General features: G+C 41.6%; 1 protein-coding gene across 4 annotated transcripts in view; it reads right to left on the reverse strand.

Moving 5' to 3' along the window:
• MCUB (mitochondrial calcium uniporter dominant negative beta subunit) overlaps window positions 1–23,866 on the reverse strand; it is a 50,224-nt gene extending 26,358 nt beyond the window's left edge. The window contains exon 1 of one of the 4 annotated variants that reach the window (XM_027677052.1): window positions 23,756–23,866. In XM_027677052.1, the coding sequence (XP_027532853.1) occupies window positions 23,756–23,797 (42 nt within the window). In that variant the 5' untranslated portion in view covers window positions 23,798–23,866. Of the gene's footprint in view, window positions 1–5,539; window positions 5,567–7,284; window positions 7,299–7,939; window positions 7,976–23,755 lie in introns of those variants that run through there. The other 3 variants (XM_027677051.1, XM_027677050.1, XM_027677049.1) reach the window with 3 other exon arrangements.
• Window positions 23,867–24,171: the final 305 nt, after the last annotated feature.

The following is a 24,171-nucleotide window of genomic DNA, read 5'->3' on the forward strand; positions in this document are numbered from 1 at the left end:
GCAAGGAAAAACAGTCAAAACGCAAGAAAAACAACAGATAGTTGACAAGTTTGAAAACCTCAGAATTCTTAAAAAAACAAAAATACATTTTGCATTATGCATTTCTCAGAAATGATACAAAATGCAAATGGTACTGAAATTTCTGAAGCAAAACAGTTCAGCCCAGAAGTTGCCTGCCACTTCTCTGATAGCTATTTCTTTGTCATTATCAGTCAAGTTGTTTTGACAGTTTCACTTCTATGCTGACTGTAAATCTGTGAATATTTAATGGCTGATTCAACTGGAACAACTACCAACAATACCCATCAGCTTGGAGCATGAAGATTTAGCCAGGGTCCAATAGCTAATTGCATACCTGTATATGAGTCAGAATGCTGAAAACCTGTATTAACTTTGCTCTTTACACATTATTTGTGTAATTCATTTGGATTTTATAAAATAGTTGTAAACTAGAAGACTAAATTAACTATGTGCTTCCTAAGCTCAACCCTTCAAAGTACAGCTGCATTTAAACAAAAACAAAACAGCTCAAATGTAGAAAAGCACAAGAGCTTTCTGAAAATTAAACTGGCAAAAACAGCAAGCATTTTTATATGACTCCAGATTTCCTAGGTCTCCATGGGGTGCTGCTTCTTTACTCCAAACCTTTAGTCCACATTGCTGTTTAGCTCCTACCACAGAAAGGAGGTCACATTCCTGTCTCACTACAGCCAGTGCCTGAGAAGCAGCTGCTGTGATAGGTCCTGCACTTTCAGCCTGTGACAGACAGCTGCTGACTGACACCCGCCAAGAAAGCATAAGGGAGTGCCCTGAGACAGCCCTTGGCACCTCCTCACTTCACATTCTCTGAAAGAAGCCTCCGATTCAACTGCCTGACTCTACGTGGTAATTACAGTTGGCATCCTAAATATGAGACAGAATGAACACCTGGCATCTTAATCCTTTCCAGTGTTTTATTTTCAACTGCTGGGTGTTTGGGCACAGACAGTAAAGAGCACCTCTGCCCAGAAAATAACAGCTGCCAGTATTTGCTGCTCAACAGGAAAGCAGTGAGCGTGCCAAAAGATGTTTTTAAAAAAATTGCTTTGCAGAAGAGGAGAAGGTTGGAGGTAGGAAATATGTTCTTATCTTTTAGAGCCCTTACACATAATTTGATTATAAGTCTCTTCTTCATAGTATAACTGAGCATCTCTGATCCTCAGACAATTGCTGCAGGCAGGGAAGAACGATTACTTCTTTATCAACTTTGAAAAATCAACACAGTTTAAATAATTTAAGTTACTTAAAGGTAACACAGAAAACTTATGGTGGAGCAAAAAAGAAAACCTGAGTATCATCTCTGCATTATATGTGAAAGAGTGCTGTGTGCTTTCCTGTCCTAGGACTCAACGGAAAAAAAATCCTACCAAGATAAACATTACATTTCAAACTATCAACCTACAATTTCTTAATTTTAAATCTGTAGTGTCTAAATCCTACTTCTTTTGTAAATGCATGCATTTGTTGATTTTAATATTTATCAAAGGACCTTGGTTTTTTGGAGTGTTGTCACATCTGCTGCCTGTATTTTTATGGCATAGCAGATCAGCTGTCAAGAAAAAAGAACCACACTGAAATCAAGAACTTTTCTTAACCCCCACAAATGGCCATCATGGTCCAAGAACAGTCCAGCTAGATCAACATTCTCCCACACAACCACAGGTGGGCAAATCCCTTAGGGATGCCCAACGAGGAATGAGAATAGGGCAAGAATGTTTTCATTCACTTTCACAGCACATTTTACATGTCTCCTCTCTGAAAGTCCAAAATACAAATACTTTTTATGTGGGTTTCACAAAATACAGCAGCTTAACATCCTTGCACACTATGATTCTGCTTTGTCTCACAACTATCACTGCAAAGATCAGATGTATGGAAGACACTCAGCAACTTGGTTTTAGCAGATCCAATTTCATAGACTTCTGATATTTCCCTAAACGAAGAAAACAGCTGCATCAAATGGAAGAAACAAGTGCAGCGTACAGGGGCTGCACACACTGCAGTCAACTCAACTTTGGACTCTAGCCTGCTTCAGGTAGACTTCTGTCATGCCTGCATACTTCAGTGACTGTAAGCAGCAGAAAATGCAACATTCTCAAAGGAGAATACCAAGGAGGAGCAGTAAAGCTCTAAGAAAGAGTCCCTGGCAAAGGACTCTTTGTTGTGACCACACAGCTTCAGCCTGACCATCAGACAGAGAGGTAGGTCTGAGAAAGTCTCTCTCTGCCTGCACTCAGCTTCTGCTCACATTTTGGCTGACAAGTAGTCCACCCCAAGGCATCATGTAAGCTGGGAGCAGTGCCATTAGGATAAAGCAAGACCAATGCCCTAACAGGACACATTGGGCAGGAAGGGCTGCAGGTCATTAGCTGTAGCTTGCTGTCTCCTGCAGCCACCATCCTTGCATTATGATTGCCTGGCATTTTTGGGGAATCCTAGGGAAACGGTATAGCTCCAACTTCCAAACAACAAACAACTTCTGAAGCAGATCTAGCAGCAGTCAGACTGCTGAGACTTTTTTGCTTCCCAGTGTGACACAGGGATGCCCACCCTGTGAGGGAGAAGGAAGGATGAGCGCTATCAGTGAGGTCACTGCTTTGCTCACCAGTGCACAAGTTACAAATCAAAGAACTTGCGAATGTTACCTATGTTGCCTTTAAAGTAACTTAAATTATATTAACTGTGTTGGTTTTTCAAAGTACATAAAGTAGTAATTGTTCTTCCCTGCCTGCAGCAATTGTCTGAGGATCAGAGACAGAGATGCTCAATTATACTGTGAAGAGAAGTCTAATCAAATTAGCTGTAAGGGCTCTAAAAGATAATCACTCATGAATTAAATGAAATCATGATGAATTAGTGAAATCATGTTAGACTAGTCTGTACAAAGAGGATTGAGCTCAACTGACATATTTGTTTGCTTTCTTTCATAATGAGCTCATTAAATAAAGCTTAGTTTATAGAGTACATTGTCCTGTAAATTTGAGAGATTGAAAAGGACCGTAACACTCTCCTTCCCCCAGCCTGCTGTTTAAGGATGAGGAGAGAGGGACGACTTTGTCAGGTTTATAAATCAGCATTTGTCTGTAGGACCCAAGACAACACAGTTACCTCTTGCTGCGTTGTGTGTCCTCCACACTAGATTCAAACAACGCTGACAGCTCATGTGTCTAACACCACGGGATAAAGACAGGCTCAATACACACATCTAATCAGCCTAGAAGGACAGGATTTTTTCCCTACTACACAGATATCTGTTTAGTGTAGCTCTGTGTATATCAAGTCATGAATTCCTGTCCTCTCCCAAAAGAACATACTTAATTTCACTCTCAGGAAGTCATGCATAGGATACTCAAAGCTTCCATTTCAGACACATCCCCAACTATAGGCATAGTTCTTTTCTTCTGTGCTTGCACCTCTCACACCTGTTAGATTTATGAACCCCAGCAGTCACTGCTTAAGCAAGTTATACATATTTAGTTCTTAAATTTTTCCTCATCAATTAATCTCTACAACTTCTACCCATTTACACTGCTTCTGAGTTCCCTTCAATGATCAATATCTTTATAACATGAACACTAAAGCCTAATACTGTATTTCAGGTACTGTCATACCAGTGCTCTTACTCTCTTGCCCCCAAAACAACCCCTATGCATGCAACACAACCACACTCATCTTTCCTACCATCCTAGCATACTCACAGGGTTTCCACATTTTTTCTTTTTGTCCAGCACTGAGATAATGCCTAGTAAAATGGAATATCAAGTGACTTCAAGTTTAATTTAGTACAACAAAAATTACAAAATAACTATGTCAATCTCCAAAAAGCCTCTCACTTTTACGTTGCTCTTCAACTGCCTTTGAGATTTTCAACATCTATGCCACTGGATTTCACTGGGACACAAGAAGAATTTGTAGTTATTAATCTCTTTTATCAAACAGCTCTATGTTTTCAGCACCAGTGAGACAACAAGGCCTGGGAACAAAAAACAGAGCAACAAACCACTGGCCACTTCAGAAATGCATCTTGTATTCTGCATATGCAAAACATAAGGTACACATAAGTACAGTCTCTGTTCAGTAGCAGCAGCTGCAGGGTCATGTTAGCAGCTGTGTGAAGACACAGCAGGTGTAGCTATACTGCCGCTGCTCTTCCATTTCCACGTAACAGAGATTTTGGACCTCTGTAGGCACATTAAGCATTGCAGTCCAGAGGGAAAACCTAGGGTGAGCATGAAGGGGGCTGTGAAGGAGAACATCAGCAAATCAAGCCCGCAAACTCATGACCATGCCTGCAGAAGTGATGTAGATATGGAGAGGCCTTGCATAATCACTGCACCCAGTGATACAACGTTAACACAAGTTAACATCAGGTTCACAGGACTCTCTCCTTTACAAACAGAAGGCTAAAGAGAGACAAGATGGACTGTTGAACTTGCAGCTGATAAACAGCAAAATCCAACCACATCAAACCACTAAATGCATGTCCACTTTCATAACCACCCTATTATGGCCAGCAGAAACTTGCAGAAATGAATACAGAAGCAGAACACTCTTATGCTGTGCTACACCAACTCTACAGCTCCAGCAGAAACTTTGTTTTCCAGTGACTCTCAATAAATACTCAATGTATTCTAGTTTTTTTTTTTTAATGGAACCAGACATTAATCATCCTTGCTCAAGAAGCAAGACCCTTTGCAGCCATTTCCCTGGAAAACTATGTTCTATGCATGGTTTATTACCTTATATTAATAAGGATGGCTGAAGAAAAATGAGACTCCAAGAGCTGTCTGCTTCTGGTAAATATTTAACTACTAGAATCATGCCAAGGTACTTCTCAGCTTGATTCTCCTTAACTTTACTTCAGCATTATGCTTTTGTCATCCCCCATGGCCTGCAGCTGAGAGCATATCATATTTAGCAATGCAAGAACACTCCTCCTCTAGGACATTAATAGATCCTACTTATATATTATGGTAACATTTATTCTGAGATGAACTTCAGTCACTCCTCCTATCATCTGAATGTTGGTTCTGCACTTGTTGCTTTATGAGCTTCAGCTGCACAGATCAGAAAAACTCCTTTTTTAACTATAAGGAGAGTGAGGGAACAATTCTTAGCCTCTGAAATTGTTCAGAGGAGACAGAAGGATGGCACTTCACAGTTAGAGATCAAGTGCTCTCCAGTTGAGCACAGAACCAGGGTGGGGTAGGGCAGATGATGAAAAAAAAGGAATCAGACAATTGCAGGCTCTAGCAGCTACAGGGAAAGGTCAGTAGCAAGCATAGAGCAGCCCCAATCTTTGCACCCTTCTGAGGATGCAAAACAAGTCCTGGTCACACTCTGTTCCAGTGCCCAAAGCTCCACACAGCAAGGACTACAGGACCTAGTCATCTCCTTCTCTGACGAGTCTGAAGGAGGAAATGGTTGTCATTACAACTATCACTTCTCCCTCTTCTTTTCCTCTTTCCTTATATCTTCAGCCTGTTAAAATTATACTTACCACATCCAGCATGTTCAGACCTCTCTAGGAAAAAGAGTAACTGTTCTTCCTGTCAGCACTCAAAACTGAAAGGGGATCCCTGGACCAGCTCAAGAAAAGAACAGGCACTAAAAAACCCAAGTGCTGGAGTTACAGGGTCTGAATCTGTAAATTTATTTGCTAAGAAAATCAAGTACATTCATAATTATTAAAATGCCACAAAGGTATCAAATCCAAAGGGTTAATCTGAAGTGCAGTTCTGGACACACCTGTGAGTCTAAACAACATTGCAATTTATTTTTATGACTTTTATGTGCCAATGCAAAGATAGGACAAAGCAGCTTTCTTTTATAACTCCAATTTGCAGCAAAACTCTACGTTAGACTGTTTTCAGCAGAAGAAATGTCTGGGGATTTTGACGAGGATTTTAAGCGTCATTTATTTCTGTAACTCCACTTCAACTGCCACCAGCACCATTAGAAGAGTAATGCCAGGACTGCACTCCCAAAGATACCTTCAGATCCATGGCAAGCAGATCTCTTTACTACATCAGCTTTTCACTTCTGTATTTCACTAAGAACACAGGAATCACACTGCAGGTATTTTACAAGCATGAGTTCAATTTATTTTGGCATTGGTAGCAACAAAACAGATGATTATGTTGCATTTGGCAGTGGGCAAGAAAAAACAGCTTCCAGTTTGGCCTCTGTACTTTCTACAAACTAGACATCAGAATCCCATGGTGTTGGTGTAAAAAGCAGCACTATGGCTAGTGTTAAAGACTGTCCTGGCAGGTTGGCACAGGGCTGGCGTCCCAGTGCATTGATAGTCATCAGCTCCCAGCTCCTGACTCCCACAGAGCTCCACACTGAATAGAAACTGAGAGTCACTGCCTCACTTAGAGGCAAGATATGCCAATTAATTGGCTGGCAGCATTGTGCTTCTTTGAGAGACAGCTCCTCTGGCTTCCACTGAATACCTATCAGAATGCTTAACCTCTGCTTTAGCAAAGAAGAAGACAATTTGATGTGTCAAAAGAAAATTTGACATGTTACTCTTGGCAAGCTGCTCACCTTGATTCACAGTATCACCAAATAGATGTCATTAGTTTCCAGCTGGCTCAACACTGGATATAGCTCTTGCCTCACTGTAATTAAGATCTTAAAGATGGAGTTATGTATTTTTAATATGTTTTCACATTAGCTCTGCTAAGGCATTCTCAGCACTACAAAGAGGTTATTGATATAGCTATCATCAGGAAACATCTCTACACAGACATCAGGTATATAACTATGGGAGTACCTTAGCTATTGCTACTGGTTCTAAAGTGCCTAATTTAAAAAAAAAAAATCCACTCAACTTTTCTTCCCCATTAATGAAAAGTCAGCAGCTGCAATACAGAAAATGATCAATGAATAGCAAAATCTACTGTCAATTACATAACTAGATACTGAGAGAACGTTTATTAGAGCATCACTCCAAACATTCTTTTCAATTTCTCAGTATTTAAAGTACCGTACCCCAAATTAAATGTGTAAGTATATAAGTAAAAACATATATATGTAAAATATTGGCCAAGTCATGAAAGGCAAATACAGGGATGCAGGGACTGGGAGAATGAAGAACCACTGCCCACTGTAGGAGAGGATCAAGTTCAAGACCATCTAAAGAACGTGAATGTGCACAAGTCCATGGGATGATGCCTATGGATTTTTTGATCTTTAGCTTTTTGTAGATTTTAGAAGTAGCTGTATTATATCCCTTACCAGTTATTTTCCAGTAAAAGTAACAGCAGTAGCTTAACGGTTGGACATACCAAACCCCGTCCCATATCACTCCCTCAAAATTCTGTTAGCTTGTTCCCTCAAGGTAGGCCTTCATTCTGTTTAAGAACATCTGCGCCCTGGCCTGGACAACAAGAAACCACAAAGGTACAGCGACCTTCAAGCCCAGAACTTTGGAGAAGTTCCAAGGACTGTATGTGCTGTGATAAAGAGGAGGTTGAGGAAGAGAGGGTCCCAGAGCCCCCCGCCTCAATTTCCAGAGGGGCGTGCCGGGGGGTGGATAAATTTGAGATTGGATGGGTTAACACCATAAATTGTGGAACCCCATGGACACAGGAGGCACATCATGTGTATTCCTGTAGGCCTCAGGCCTGAAATTAAAGGATCTACCCTCTTTATCTTATCTTATACACTAAGTTGGCTCAGAGTCCTGTTTTTCTGCAGTCTCTTAAGGCAACAGGATCTGATGAAATTCATTTGATGGTCCTGAGGGAGCTGGCAGATGAAGTTGCTAAGCCACTATCCACCATATTTGAAAAATCATGGCATTTGGGTGAAGTTCCCAACAACTGAAAAAAGGAAAATATAACTCCCATTTTTAAAAAGGAGAAAGTGGAAGACCCAGGGAACCACAGACCTGTGTGCCAGGCAAGATCATGGAGCACATTCTCCTGAAAACTATGCTAAGGCACATGGAAAACAAAGAGATGATTGGTAACAACCAACATGGTTTTGCTAAGGGCAAATCATGCCTGACAAATTTGATGTCTTCCTATGGCAAGGCCACAGCATTGATGGATAGGGGCAAAGCAACTGACATCATCTACCTCGGTTACCTATAGTTGTGCAAAGCATTCAACACTGTTCCACAACACCCTTGTCTCTACATTGGAGAGACATGGATTTGATGGATGGACCACTCAGTGGATAAAGAACTGGCTGGATGGCTGCATGCAAAGAGTTGTGGTCAACGGCTCATTGTCCAGGTGGAGAACAGTGACGAGTGATATCCCTCAGGGACTGGTACTGGGCCCAATACCGTTCAACATCTTTGTCCGTGACCTGGACAGTGGGATCAAGGGCACTCTCAGCAAGTTCACAGATGACACCAAGCTGTGTGGTGCAGTCGACACGCTGGAGGGAACGGATGCCTTCCAGAGGGACCTGGACAGGCTTGAGAAGGGGACTGATGCAAACCTCGTGAAGTTCAAGAAAGCAAAGCCCAAGGTCCTACACCCAGGTTGTTGCAATCCCAGATATCCTACAGGTTGGAGAGAGAAGTGATGGAGAGCAGTCCTGTGGAGAAATACTTGGGAGTGATGATCAATGAAAAACTCAACACAAGCCAGCAGTGTGCACTCGCAGCCCAGAAAGCCAACCATATCCTGGGCTGCATCAAAAGGACAGTGGCCACCAGGTCTAGCGAGGGGATTCTCCCCCTCTACTCTGCTCTCAAGAGACCCCACTGGGAATACGGCATAACAGTTCTGCTTCCCCCAGTGTAAGAAGGACATGGAACTGTCGGAACGGGACCAGAGCAGGCCACAAAGATCATACAAGGACTAGAGCACCTTCCCTATGAAGGCATGCTGAGAGAGTTGGGGTTGTCCAGTCTGGAGAAGAGAAAGTTGCATGGAGACCTCAAAGCAACCTTTCAGTATCTGAAGAGGTCCTACAAGGAAGCCAGAGAGGGACTCTTCATCAGGAACTGTAGTGACAGGACAAAGGGGAATGGCTTCAAACTGAAAGAGATTAGATGTTTGGAAGAAATTCTTTACTGTGAGGGTGGCGAGGCACTGGAACAGCTTGCCCAGAGAAGCTGTGGATGCCCTGAAAGTGTTCAAGGCCAGGTTGGATGGGGCTTTGAGTAACCTGGTCTAGTGAAAGGTGTCTCTGCCCATGGGAGGGTGTTTGGAACAAAATGATCTTTCCAACCCAAACCATTCTATGATTCCATGATGTTAGTATGCTATTTTAAGCTTAGAACTTTGAAAGCAAACAGAAAACAGCTAGTAACTGCTCTAAGTTAAACTGTGATTATAAATATTATGTCTCCTGCTTGTCAAAGTGTCCCAAAAAGTATAGTATAGTTACATCAACAAAGCCTCTCAGTATAGGAACATCTCATATATGCAAAACAGGTAAATAATTATACTGATTCTTTTTCCTTCAAAGATGTTAAACTAAGATAACACCGGTTCCTTGACTTTTACCAAATCTGGGACATGGGTTGTTTGTTACAGGTTTGAAAAAGCAGAATTCCTACAGCTGATGGATTTATATCAGCAGAAGTAGTACTTTCACTGATACATCTTTCTTAATTCGAGCAGAGTTTGTAAATTCTACTAGCAAAACAATATCTGCTCAAGCTATTCTGTGTTAAATCATGGTAGTACGATTCACTGACTTATGTAGGAGAGGCTGAATACTAAAACTGAAAGTATTTTTAGTTTTTGAGTGAGACCAAAAAACACTTTGACAGAAAATACCTGAAAAAATAACAAGGCAATAATCAAACTTCCTTTGTTATAAAATCAATTTGATGCTGAAACCCATTCCCTTCTGAAACACCACCATTCACATTCAGTCAAGTCAATCTTTAACTTCGGTCAATACTACTGACCAAGTTAAAAAAAAAAAATTAAAAAGTCCAATCCCAGAGAGTAAAACATAGCCATTAGCAATTCACAGACCGGTACACGCCCCAAATCCTTGTGCTCTTTACTTCAGACCGTCTGTAATTGCTTGTCTACAGGATAAGAATCTCAGTTTTTATAAAAGCATGTATTATCCCCTTGAGTATAAAAGAGCTTGGAAAAAACCCTCTATTAAAATACATCTCAAAGGCTCAAATCTCAATGGAAGACAAGTTCAGAGAACCATAATATTTTGTTTAGAAAATGAGTACCTAATGTTTCTGAGAAGTAATGACATTAAAAAAATACACACGCACAAAATATTCAAGAACTGCTTGCTGTCAAATGACTAAAGAGGACACAGAAGATGTTGACTGCTAGAAATCCAGAGAGAAAAAAAGTTTTCTATACTCTACAACCTACTTTGGTTAAGGAAATTTTTTTTGTTTCTGTTATCTTGTGCATTTGACGTTTGGACAAAAAGCTGCATCCTGAGGCAACAGCCTGAAACAAGCTCTGGCATCAGTGCTCTCTTCCCAGCCTGGTGAGAAGGTACACGCTACATGCACACCACACAATACAGACAGGTTTTCTGGTCCAGGTGCACCATCACACTGAGCAGCTATATGCTGCTTCCAGGTTCCCAGCTAGTCTCTCCATATGGACAGTTTTTTCTGGATATTGTAAGCCCACTCAGAATGAGCCACAGTGAAAAGCATAATCATGCCCACAGAGCCCAATCTGCATCCAAGACCATCTGCAATATGAAATGCAGATACTCAGGACTATACAACTCACCATCCTTCTCAGAGAAATGGAGAAAATGGGACCGGCCACGCTCTCAGACTGACTGTTGCTCTGTTGTCAGGAAGGAAGACAGTGGGACCTGAGCTGAGTTCCCTACAGTCACACAGTTAAAAGGACTCTTGTAAATCTTTCTCATATTATAAAACTTCTTGAGAAAAATACAGTCTGGAGAAGCTGCAGTAACGTATTGAATCCTAAAGGTCCTTATTAGAAGCATTTTCCCAGAGTGCAAAACAGTGTCTGAATTTTTTCAATGATGGCTTATTAAAAGTCTAGAAAATTCTAAAAAATATCTGATTAACAACAAGTAAGTAATAGATAATCATAATCATCTTTGCAACGTGTTATCCTGGAAAAAGTACAAAGGAAAAATACGGTCACAATCTCTTTGACACCACAGGATTTTGCTGTGGTATGCTTTGTCAGTGTGTCAGTTCCGAGAGTGAGGATTTGATATGGATTAATAAACATATTGAAAAACTCTTTCCTCACTTGTCTGTGGCTACACAAAAAAGTATATATATACATATATCTTTATACCAGAGTATACAGAGACTGATCAGTCTCTGTAGGTTGTTGTCCCCATATTTTTATTGTCTTTCACTCTTGGAATAAAATGAATGAAGTTCAGTTAAAAACCTACCGTCTGCCATATTTACCTACTGCAGCTGCAGTCTCTGAAGCTACATGCAAACCACTGAAATTTAAACAGAGGCATTAAGTAGCACTATCAAACAGTAACTCAAACAAAAATGGATAGCCTGAATGGTCTTCACTGATGAGGGGTTATAAGTACTACAGAGTGCATGTTACACCAGCCAGAGCATGGTACAACAAACTAGTAAAGACACAGACAAACTGCCCACTAAATATTGATAGCCTGGACTAAACAAAAGAGTCCATAAATCTGTGCTTTCACCATTGCCTGGAATAAATGCTGTAGAACATTTAATTCCCTATGTGCTGTTGGGCTTCAGACAAATTTCCCTGAAGCGAGACACCAGATTTTTCTGCTTTCATCAGTGGAGGGTAGACATGTAGAGAGCACGAAAGCAGGGAACAAAACAAAAACAAGTTCCTCCAACTACAGCTTCCCCCCTGAGAATGTTCCAGGCCTAGGAATAGCTGCTGGCTGACTATTTTTTATGATGGCTGCTCCCAGAACTTTGCATTGCTTGTGCATATGGAGTATTTCAAATTGGTGCCACATAAATACATAAATATTCTCTTGCATGCTTGCAGATAAGATCAGCTTGTGCCATAGCAGTATGCACTGACCTATGAACCAGTACATTGCTCCTGGCTTCTGGCAGATCTCGCTGGTCTGAGTGCTGCCATGAAGTGCTGTATATTTTCTTAAAGCTCAAGTCCTTAAATCATGGGATTACGCACACAGAGACTCACCTAAAATGTAGAAACTATTAAGAGCACCACAAAGGCCAAGAGCAGTACCTAGAGGTTTCAATTCTACATGTTATATGACATTCAAAATTTTTAGCAGCGTATCTGCATCAGCATTTTTGTTTAAGCCTTTTAATAACTTTTGATAGCATCTACCTTACTATGTCACCATATGCAGTTACTTCTTTCATTAGTTATGAATATTCATAACTTGCACAAAAGCTTTTGTAATATGGCAAGAAAACTATTAACTACTGATAGTTAATACCAAGGGAGACAAGATAAGCTATAATTGTTAGTGGTAGAATGCATGCTTTTAAGATCTTACTTTCCAACAACCCAAAGCTGTATTTGTATTTGAATACCAGTGAGATTACAGTTTTCATCTGCTGGCTCAGAGGAATCCCCAAAGACAGTTGCATCCCTGTTCATGAGAAAAGTAACACGGCCATTGCAGCAGGAAAGGTAAACAACTCACAAGAAAACAAGCTACAGTATGTGCTGCATTATGAAATGCTGAAGAACAGCACCACTGTGATGGTTTGCTCAGATTAAAATTGTATCAGGCTCTGATCTATAGCAAAATATACTCAGTTTACACTTCCACTGCCACGAAGAACAGCTTGGGGTGAGTACTTCAAGGAGCGCGCACAGTTTAACAGCTAACTCAGTTTTAGGGCCTGGCTTATTTTATGTCTCTTTAAATTACTCCAGCTCAGTCACATTTCCAGTGTGCTTACAGTCACAGGGCACTGCAAGACCAAGTCTGAAACGTCAACCTTCAAACAGCAATCTTTTAAGTATGCCTGATTTTACTGAGTGTTTGGCTTCTGATTAAAGCACACAGATGTAAATATGAATTTAGTTTCATATCATATAGCATATCAAATCCTATGGCTTCAGATAAATAATGTTATTTAAAATTGCTCCAATAAAGAACACTGAAGAATGCCTTCACAGTCAGCTGGTTAAAATCGGTGGATAAAAGGTAGACAACTCAGTACAGCAATTTCAGTCCCTGCACATTAAACTGGGACTAGCTCCAGCTCCACAAAAAAAATAGTGTTACCTGCCTTACAAAAAACTGCTTTTGACTGAAAGCCATTGCAGCTAGCTGAGAAACCATACCAGGCAGAACTGACTGCCAAAGGTACTACTGTGGTGCCAATGCTTGGGAATACACTCTGGCAGGAATCTTGTCTCAAAATTTTTATTAGAACTTCCTTTGTTTAAATGAGTTCCAACTTACCCTGCAGCAGGTCATCTCCCAAGTCAACTGAGGGCAAAGCCCCCAGGAACCTCCCCATTCCAAACCTTCACAGCTTCTTTGTGTGGCACCTTTAGCAAGGCTTATGCTTTGCGATATTACAGAAAACACATTATGGCTTTAAAAAACTTTTCCAAACCAACAAGCAAACTGCCAAAAGTTGTGCCACAAACATATGTAACATGATGCCTGAATAGTTCAGGACTCATTTAAAAGCAGTCTTTGGGAAGGTGCTAGTAGGAATCCAGGATATTGCCAGCAGCATATAAAATTAAAAGGGAAGCACAAACTAAAAGCAAAGGCCCATCTGACACAGATGCCATGATTCAGCCCTATACTGTATTTGGTTACTGAGCACAAAAGCTCCTCACAAAAGAGCTTCAATGACTTGATTCAGTTTTCCTGTTTCAACAGAGTTTGTGGTCATCCAGCAGTCAAATCAAAACAGGGGAAGGCAGAAGAGATACACTCACCCTCTCGCCTCTGGCAGCAAAAGAAAAGAGATTGCTCAAGATCGTTATTTGGCGTGTTTCCATTCCCTCCCTCCCCAAATTTAAGAGACTTCCTGCTTTTAGTTAAAAATATTAGCATGAGTGTTGCTCTGGAAAAGTATTTACAGAGCTGGGGAAGTCATGATCTCAGTGTAAACTTTAAAAATAATTACTGTCTTTTAAGAAACTGGTGTGTTAACAACTTCCTGGTAGTTTTAAAATTTTAAAATTCTGAAAAGCTGCAGAGATAGAGAGGAGAGGGGCCAATCCACTGAGAAGCAAAGATAAACTCCCCACCTTGCTATTTCAAAGGTACCTGGTCTACCTAAAACACATCAGCTGTACAGACCATGTACATGGCTCTTAGAATACAGTTGTGAAAAGCAACTGCCTTTAAGTTTCAACTATGTTAATAGTATTGAGTATTTACCTGAGCCACTGATCAAGATCCTTGTCTTCCAACACTCAGCTGATTCAATATTGCCATCCTTGGGTGCAGCATTCAGGTCAGCAAGACTCTTAACTTTGACTTCTCACACAGCATTACTTTTATTAGATATATTTCTTCTATTTGGCTTATATTTTTGTAATTACTTTCATTTTACTGATTGCAAACAATTCTTTTATCTTATTTCCTTATCTGGGGCAAGGCAGAAACAAATAGTATCTGTAGAAAAGGAAGATGTACTGCTTTGTGGTTATGCACTGGGTTTGCTATCCTCTCAAACACTTTTAGACAGTTTAACTCATCTTTATTGCAATTAACTTGCTAAGACACTTATTCAGCCACATACCCCAGGCTAGTCAAAACCTCTGTGCCACTCCCAGCTGAATCATCACTTCAGCTCCCAGCCTCTACGTAGCTCAGCCTGGAGATCAGCCCACAGCCACACAAATCCTCCCTCCACCCCTGTCAGTGAAACCTTCAGGGGGTCCAAGCTGGAAACCCTTGTTTGTGCTACGTTTGTTCCTTGGATCAGGAATCCTGTCATGACTATGTCTCATATCAGGGATTCTAGCTTAGAGGGGCTGGAAGAGGAGCAGCTGAGGCCACAGAGGCCCTTAGGAGCATAGATGCTGCTGCATCTAAGGAGCTTCGCACCTTTATAATTCTATTTCAAACAAACACATAAAGGTGTTTTATAAAAGAAGTCTTTCTTCCACAGATAGCACAATGTTCACAGATCTGCTGTCAAAGACAGAGAGTGGCTGGTTCAAAAAGCAAGTACAGAATATAAATAAAGAATAGTTTGCATGAGAAGGTACAGAGAAGGTCAGGTCAGGCCCTAGAAAAAAGAAACCTCAAACAAAACCATAGGAACATTGTTCTGTGAACAGTATGGCATAAACTCTTCAAGTACAACCAGTGACTACATTATACACTCATTTTGGAGTGGAAGATTGGAACAGGTTGCCCAGAGAGGTTGTGGAGTCTCCCTCACTGGAGATATTCAAGAACCATCTGAGTGCAATCCTGTGGCATGTGCTCTAGGATGACCCTGCTTAGGCAGGGAGGTTGGACCAGATGACCCTTCCAACTTCATCCATTTTGTGATTCTGTGATCTTCTCCTTACCACAGCACTCTGGCCAAAGTCATACCCTCATGATATATTGAGTTCGATATGCCAGGAACAAAAGCAGTGCCATTTTTCCACTACTCTGGCAAACATACAAGACATTTAAAGATATTTTTGTGATCTCTAAATCAATTTCATTATGCCTTTACTATAGTTTTAGGTAACAATGGGGAGATGCTGGGAAGATGAAATCACTGCTTACTTTGCAGATAAACAAAATATTTCTCAAAAGAGGATAATTTATTTCTCTCCATCTGACTAGAATGTGAAGACTGAACTAATTTTGATCTAAAATGACCAGATAGTAAATGTGAAAATAATTGCTTCAAAATTGTTTATCTGAGGTAGAAGAGAAAAGTAGATTATATCTTGCCTGTGTATGATGTACTCCATTTTTCTGTCCTTTTGAAGATGTGCTGCCTGTGCTTGTGATGATAAATGCAACTTTTTTAAAGGTACAAATTTCACATTTTTAGAGTAAACATAGTTTTTCCATTTCAGTTTGAGGGACTCCTGAATGTTTCCTTACAGTAAGGGGGGAGGTTGTGCTTGCCAGTCCTCATCACACAAGCACAAAGCTATTTGTTTATGCTTGCACCTGACAGTGCCACCTGCTTATCCCCAGCCTCACTTGAACAAAGGAGAATTAGTTTATGGACTACAAAAGCTACCATCCTTGTAGGCAGGCAGCCAACCAATGTTCATTTTAACTTCTGTTCCCTTCTTCAGCTGCTGTGCTACAGAGTCATTCCAATATGAGGGATTTATTTCACCAATGATGGATCAGATCTTCAGAGTATGGATCCGCACTTTCGGATCATGGACTTGGAGTCAAGCATTCCCCATAAGCAATCTATCCTCACCATGATCACACCAGATTCCTCAAGCACTGTATCAGTCACAAATGGGTGTACAGCAGTACTGTTACAGATCAAGCCACTTCACATACTGCAGGAATTAAAAGATCAGTCTTCCTGGCAAACACAAAGTATATTTGGGACAGCATGTATGAATACCTGCATTGGATGGCAGGTATTTCAAGATGATCCTGCACTCATGTGTCAGCTGAGAATGGAAAAAGTCACAACAAATAACTTGCAGGGGCCTGACAGCTGTCGTCCTCCTGGCCTCCCTATGCAAGTTCACAGAACAAACAGTTTAGTTTAATTTTTGTTGGGCTCCTCAGATTAGCCTGGGATACAGTAACGACACAGTAAACAGTCTTTAAAGTGGCAAAAGGCTACCTATTCCCCATGCAAACCTAATCACCAGGTTATTACAAAATATCTTGACAGTAAGACAGAGGATGAGGTAGCAACACAAAGAACCTGTCTCTCCCTTTCTTCTTTCTGAAAAAGAGCAAAAGATATGAAAAACCAACCCACAGCAAGAGCTGCTGCTACATGCCCTTAAGAGGTGTTTAATTAATATAATAATATAAAAAGGCACAGAAGTGACCATGGAACACCTCTAGGCTCAGAAGAGCTTACTGCCTTCTCATATGGATGTAGGAACCACTCCACCAACGAGCAACCCAATGAGAAATTCACCTTTGATGCTGTTTTATAAGTACATCATCAGGGTGAAGATGACCCTAGAGAAAGCAAGCCTTACTCAAGCCCAGATATTCCATTTGTTTTCCTTCAGCTCCTTTCCCCTCAAGAGGAAGTGGGAAATGAGTATTTACTCTTTAACTAGATGTTGACAACAGGTGTACTGTTTGCTTCCTCTCTGATGCCAAAAATGTTACTGTGTAAGAAGTACTTCAGAAGGTGAAAACAAAAAACAAAAACCAACTAACCAAAAAACCCCAAATCTCTACTTCCGTTTCCTTCCTCTCCCACCCCTTCAGAAATTATGATATTTTAAACTCTAAAATAGGGTCTACATTTTTACCTTATAAGCTTTAAAACATAAAAATGTAAAAAGAAAAAAGAAAAACAGAGGAGACTCGTATTCTTAAAAGATACTACAGGTTTCTCAACAGCATTAAGTACTCAGCACTTCAGTGATTTGTGGTAAATCTTCAGAGCATCTAAGACACTTGCAAAGCAATTTCCCCAGACATCCTCTAGAGGTTTAGTTTCGGGGTTTTTTTACAGGTACATAAAGACTGTGAGCAAAGGCCTTGCTCAGAGTGCTACAAGGAACAGAGCCAAACTTAGATGTTCTTCATCTCATGAGCAACGAAAAAATTACTCACACTTAAAGCACTGTTTATATGACCACGGCATCCACTACAAATGAAATCACAATATTGTTTTCTGCCATCTGCTTCTTAACCACAGAGCACCCAATACAGCTATCACTTCATGGTATCACTATTTAAATTCCCATTCTAAATTAAAAAAATATAAAACAAATACTGTCACTATGGTTACCAACAGGAAATTACACACATTTTTATTTTCCTTTACTATAAGGCTGTTGCATATACCTGGAGCAATGTACTTCCCAACCTTTGGGAAGCACAGTCTGTTACTCCTATATCACGTATGAGAAAGCCTCTCAAGAAGTTTGTTAAAACATTATACATATTCTGCTATAGACAGTAATGTTAGACCAGCATTTCGGTTTTAGGGTTTCTTTGCAATTTCTGCAGTACCACACAGCCTCTACTTAGCACACAAAAGCTCCAACTTCTTTAAGCTTGTGATTCTGAAGAGTATGACCACACTCTTTCCAGCCTTGCAGGAGCAGGTTTTCATTTCCTTTTCTTAGAAATTGCCATATTCGCACAACCACAAAAGACACACATCTGGTGACAAAGTAGGCAAAGAGCATCCTAATATGCTATGCAAGGACAGCTGATTTGATCTACACATCTCAATTTGCTACTTTTCTGTCACTTGCCCCCTTGGAAAACAACAGACAATTTTGAGAAGTCATGCTGTTGATGCTAGTTTCAAACACTGAGGCTGGTTATTAGAAATTTCATAAACCTCTAAGGAAATAAGTGTTTTGCAGGGAATTGTACAGGCACGTACAAGGGTATTTCACAGCCCACTAAGTCACTACAGCATCTATACTAGAGAAAGAAGACACAGAAAAGCAGTACATGAGAGTATCTGTAGACAGAAGTACAAAGAAATTATGAACTTCTGTGCTGTATCACATCTCTCTCCAAAAGTGTATTTATTAGTGAAAACGTAGCCAGCTCCCAGCTGCCAGAGGAAAAGAAACAAAAGCAAATGACCATTCCCAATACCACCCTGCTATTCTGCCACAGACACAGTATCAAAAGCAAAAAAAGGAACTTGCTGAGACAGGCACATTTCCTACAGCAGAAGAGCCAGAGATCTTCTAAATGTTTTTTAAAGCGTTTATAAATTAGTATTTGTAAAAGTGAACGGTACTTCCACAAACAAACAGTTTAGCAGTTTGTTGACATACGCCAGCATAAGCAGGAGGTTTCTTTTAGAAAACAAGACTTGGATCAACTAGCTAACTTTTGTTGTGCAAGACTTTCAAAGGGAAGGAAAGACAAGAGAAAACACATCCAGCGGCCACAAATTCCTCCCAGTTCTTGGCTCCAATTAGATATCAATTTCCAAAGGACATATGTAGGCTGAAAATACAAAGCAGCGACTTAAACCATATTTGTGCGAAATATTCGGCTGCATAAGACACTCAATGGCAATCTGCTTCTGTGTAGCTGCCTGGGATATCCTGGGATTGCTCCTTGGACAGAGGATCTTAGAAATCTCGGCATCAGACTATGTGCAAGAGAGAAAGAGACAAAATAAAAGACCTAAATGAAAAACCACATTTCTAATCATCCTGTGGCTATTAGGACACATTTAGATCATTCCGTATAAGACTATAAAACTGAAGGACAAACTGGATAGGTATAATGCTGGAAGAATTATGGTAAATTGGGAGTAAGAATAACCATAAAAACTAACAGGAAGGACAGGAAAAAGTTCAAGCCAGTCTGAGGAAAAAACTTGGCAGTCAAAAACTTATCAGCTGAAAGCACTAAAAGAAACATTTTCGACAGATATGGATGACACTGGGAGCTGACAAAAAAAGCCCAAAAATAAAACCCCCTCTACTCTGCTTTCTGCAGATAAACCCAATGAGTCTCCTACTGGCTGCAATTTGCAACTAGGAAGAAAATTCCCCTCAGCAACAAGCATATGCAATATCCCAATTGAGGAAGAAGGCAAATCCGTAATTTCTTCACAGAAGCCTCTGCAATTTGATCTTGCCAGCTTACACACGATCTTTCCCCTTAACAGCGTATTCTAGAGGCACAGTTTTAAGAGAACTTTGCACATAGAAATGGAACACATTCTGAATTAATGATGCTAAATAAACTTACATTTTGAAAACAAAGTTTTCCCGTTTTACTTCCATCACTAATACTTGTTCAAAGCAAGCCCTGCCTTTTGCAGAGGAAATGTCACCACTCCAGCATCTTCACACAGGACAGAAACAGTTTTTGCTAGACACAGGGTTGTGTGACTGCAAAGAAACCTAGTTTTAAGCTGAGAGAAACCATGTAACCCAGACTTCATTTTCCATGGCTGCCACCCATCCCAACCGATGTGGGCATGCAGGTAGAGATCTCCATACCATGGACTAAACTTGAAATCTCACACATACGAATGGCCATAAAAAGAAACACAATTTTACATCAGCAGGATTCAGCACTACAGAAAAACTAACTAGAACCATCTGAAAAAAAATAAATTAAATCCAGTCCCTTGAATGTTTCCTGGCTTAGAGGGTTTATGAATTAAAACAAAATTCCAGCAATTAAAAGCTTTGATTTGGTGTTAACACATGTATTCTCCACTGTGATATGGTGAGGGGAGATTTTCCTCACAGAGAGTAGTGCAAGCAGGGCATTTTTTTCAGTAAGAGCTGAAGGAGTTAAAACGTGCAAGTGAAGAGGAAGTGAAAGAGCTGGCAACCTTTAGGTTTTATCACATGCAAAATAACTGCAGCATTACAAATCTACAACTGCAGCAAAATTAACTGCACCCTTTTGGGAACAAAGCCATGTGTAGCAAGAATGCCTGTCCAAAGAACACAACATAATATGCCTCACTTAGTTTGAAAAACTGCCTAAACCTTTTCTCTTTTGCATATAGCTTGCTGTCCAGATTTCTAACATACTCTTGTCAAAGCAGCAAGCCCAGGACATCCCAGGCAACTAGAGTCTGTCTAAGCACTAAACACTTTATAGACAAAGATCCACTATATATAAAAAGATCCACGTAACAGAGAACTCAATTTTACAAAATAAAGAAGAATTTGTATAAGCATCACTCCAAAGGCAAAGCATTTAATCACAGCCATAGGAGGAGTTGTAAATTTTGTTTAGAAGTGGAGCTGAGATGCTAACAATTAAGATACAGCTCCTTAGGACAGCAAAAAAAATTACAGTAAATTAGCAGTAATGGTTTATCACCACAGCATTGTATTTATTACTCGAAAACACAGCACACAAATACACTGTGTACTTACACACCTGCCCATCCACACAGCAATACTTAAATATCTCAAAGTATGGATGACAAAGTACACAAAGAACCCGTACTGTAACCTTGCATGGCCACTGAAGTACCACCTCCAGCTTTACAAATGGAAACCTTCAGTCAAGGCCCCAAAAGGTACATGGGCAGACTGATTCCCATTATGGAATACAGCATGAAACAAGCTGAAGAGTGCAGCCCATAATGGCTCCAGACCACACCAAACACTAAGGCAACAAGTGACCAAGCCCTGCTCCTCAGTCCTGCACAAGCACTCCAACCTTTCCTTCCCAGAGCTAGAGGCAAAATATTTGTTTAACCAAATAGCAGTAGCAAACAGCAGAGATAGCAATACTGAACAGCAATGGTGTAAAAAAATGAAACCATCACAACAGTGCTTGCACTGGATGAGATGTATGCAATCTGATGTTCTGCATTACATCAAAATATAAAGACCTAAATAACTGCAATAACAATTGGGACTTTTTAAAAATTTTACTAGCTTGAAATTACATCTACAGGTCATTCATTTAAAGTTTAGGAGAACAAATATTTTAATTGCCTGAAAACAGTAAAGGGGAAATCAGTAAACATGCTTCATTATCTATCATGCTAGCAACTGTGTAGGAAAACTGGATCTATCAACTGCATCTATAAAAAGAAGTGTATATTAATTTATTCCAAAAATTTTTATTTAAGAAATAAACCAAATCTTGTACTAAACACTTTTCCCAAATAGATTTTTCCTCAGCATTACAACACCTCTCTGCTTCATCTGTCTGGTGCAAGAATTTAATTCCCAAGGCACGTCACTGTCGTGTTCCATCCCACGAAGTAACAGAGACGATCATTTTTCTGCTCTTTCTTATAATGACAGCACTGCCAAAGCAAAAGCTTTTCCTCCTCCTCCTCTCATTTTTGGTGTCTCTTCTTGAAGCTTTATCAGCTTTCAGTCTCATTTTAGAGCCTTAAAAAAGCATGAAGCTTGTCTGCAAAGCAGTACCCTGGAGAAGTCAGAGGTGACAAACTGAATAGGTAATGTCAGCGTGTGCTGAATAAGAGTGTAAATGCTCTGTGAGCTGCAAGATGTTTTTAGCACGCCGTGTTAAAACCTTAGAAGATCAAGGAGGCTAAATCAATATTTATCTTAAATTCCCTTCTTAAATGTCCTCATATACACGCATGACAAAGCAAAGAAAGGCTATTCGCATTAACAGAAGTGAGGCAAATTAGTGCAAGGGAATTTAGTACAAGGGGTTTTTAATAGTTTGAGAAAAAAATATTAGGAAAAAGTAGATAGTTCATTTTGCACAACTCCTCAACTCCACCCGCCACCGCAGGTGTCGAGACACAGGCTGTGGAAGCTGCTCAGTAACATGCCCCAGAGTGCCCTGAGCTTCCTTGTGTGGATGTCACCACACACCCAGGCCACTTCCCTGCTATGGATGGGCGGCAGACGCAGGGACAGGGTTTTGTTGTGTCTCATCACAGCAATGTTTCCTAGCATCTCTATTAGTTAAAACAATAATGAACGATTAAACTGCCTCCTCTCCCGGCAGGCAGTAGTTCAGGACTATTAACACCACACTGTCCTAAGTGCCAGCAGATCTTTAAAGTCATTGTGCCTTCATGCTTCCTACTCATAGGACCTCTGGGACTTCCTAAAGCCAGAAGCTCAGAGGCAGGTGGACTGCAGCGTTCCACGTACACGGCAGCACCACGACAGCCCGCAAGAAAAACTTTTTTTTTTGCGCTCCCGTTTTATATCCCGCTGTTTACAGCAGCAGCCTGTGAGTCACCCACTGCTCTCCAACCAGCCCGGGGCAGGGGCCCCCCGCCCGGCCGGCGCTGCGGCTCCTCCCGCCGCCTGAGTCACCCCCGCCCCGGGGAGCGAGGCAGCGGCGGGACAGCCCCGCGGCGGAGCCTCTCCGGCCCCAGCCCCGCAGGGCTGACACTTCCCCCAAGGTTTGCCCCTCTTCCCGGGGGGAAGGCGGGCGAAGGGCCAGCAGGCACGAGGGGCAGTTCCGCCTCTTCCCGCCGCTGTCCCGCGGGGAACATCGCCCGCTCCCTGCACCCCGTCTTACCTGAGGCGCCGAGAGCGGCGGGCGGCCATCCCGCCTGCCCAACGGCACCAGGAGCAGCCACTTGCTCCGCACCGCCCGCCCCAGCCCCGCCAGCATGGTCCTACACCTCTTCCTCCTTCTCCTCCTCCGGCCGGGAGCGGGCCGCCCGCGGGCGCGCCTCGCCGGGACTCAGCCTCGGGCGGGCGGCGCCCGCTCCGCGCCGGGCGTGGGCGAGCGCAAGCGGAGGGCGTCTACCCCAGCGGCCAAGGCGGCTTGTGCGCCTTTCCTCTGCTCCTTCCCGCCCCGACCGCAGAGGGGCCAGACGGGGCCGGACGGGGCGGTCCCGGGCGGCAGCGGCCCGCGGCTGCCGGGATGCCGCTGCTATCGCGGTGGGCGAGGAGGCGGCCCCGCCGGGCCCAACCCACCGCCCCTCGGCTACAGGTGCTGGTCCCCCCTCTTCCTGTAAATGAGATTAAAATAGCCATAAATGTCTGTCCTGCCAGAACACCTGGCTTTTCTGTTGCTGAGTTATTGCTTTTTTTTCAAGAACACGACTATCGCTACTCCTGGTTTTAGTGAAATGAACGCATTCCGGTGCCACAGAAATAAAGAGCAAAACACAAAAGACACAAAAGAGTTCGCTATTTTACATGAGAGTTTTGTTTACAGCAGTAAGACAATTAGCAAGGCTTAACCCTTTCCTATTCAGTCGTTCGTTCGAGCTCACCTGTTTGATATCATCAACATGCCCACAAACACAGGTTTTCATGTTCAGTACAAACCACGGAAGTGCATCAGCCCCATGGGAGCAGATCAGGGAAACACAGAGGGAAGCGGTGCATTCCTCTGTTTCCTCTGCCTTTTATGATGTTCCTCCAAAGCAATGCTGCACGAAACAAAACACCGTTACCTGATGATGACAAAAGGATCTTAGCAAATCGGCTGTTGCAGATCTGAAAGTGTGTCACTATCACGGAAAAAAAATCCACATCTGATTGCACGCTTGATGGCTCCGAGGGACTAAATAAGACCCCATTTGTGTCCATCTTCTGAGCTCTGGGAGGGAAACCTTAGGCAGCTAAGATCACACAGACATTCATTCACATTTCGGGGTCACTGTGATCTACTAAAGTGAATGTGATC

The sequence above is a fragment of the Neopelma chrysocephalum genome, unplaced genomic scaffold (assembly GCF_003984885.1).
Source record: "Neopelma chrysocephalum unplaced genomic scaffold, ASM398488v2 Primary Assembly neopelma1_42b, whole genome shotgun sequence".
NCBI classification, from domain to species: domain Eukaryota; kingdom Metazoa; phylum Chordata; class Aves; order Passeriformes; family Pipridae; genus Neopelma; species Neopelma chrysocephalum.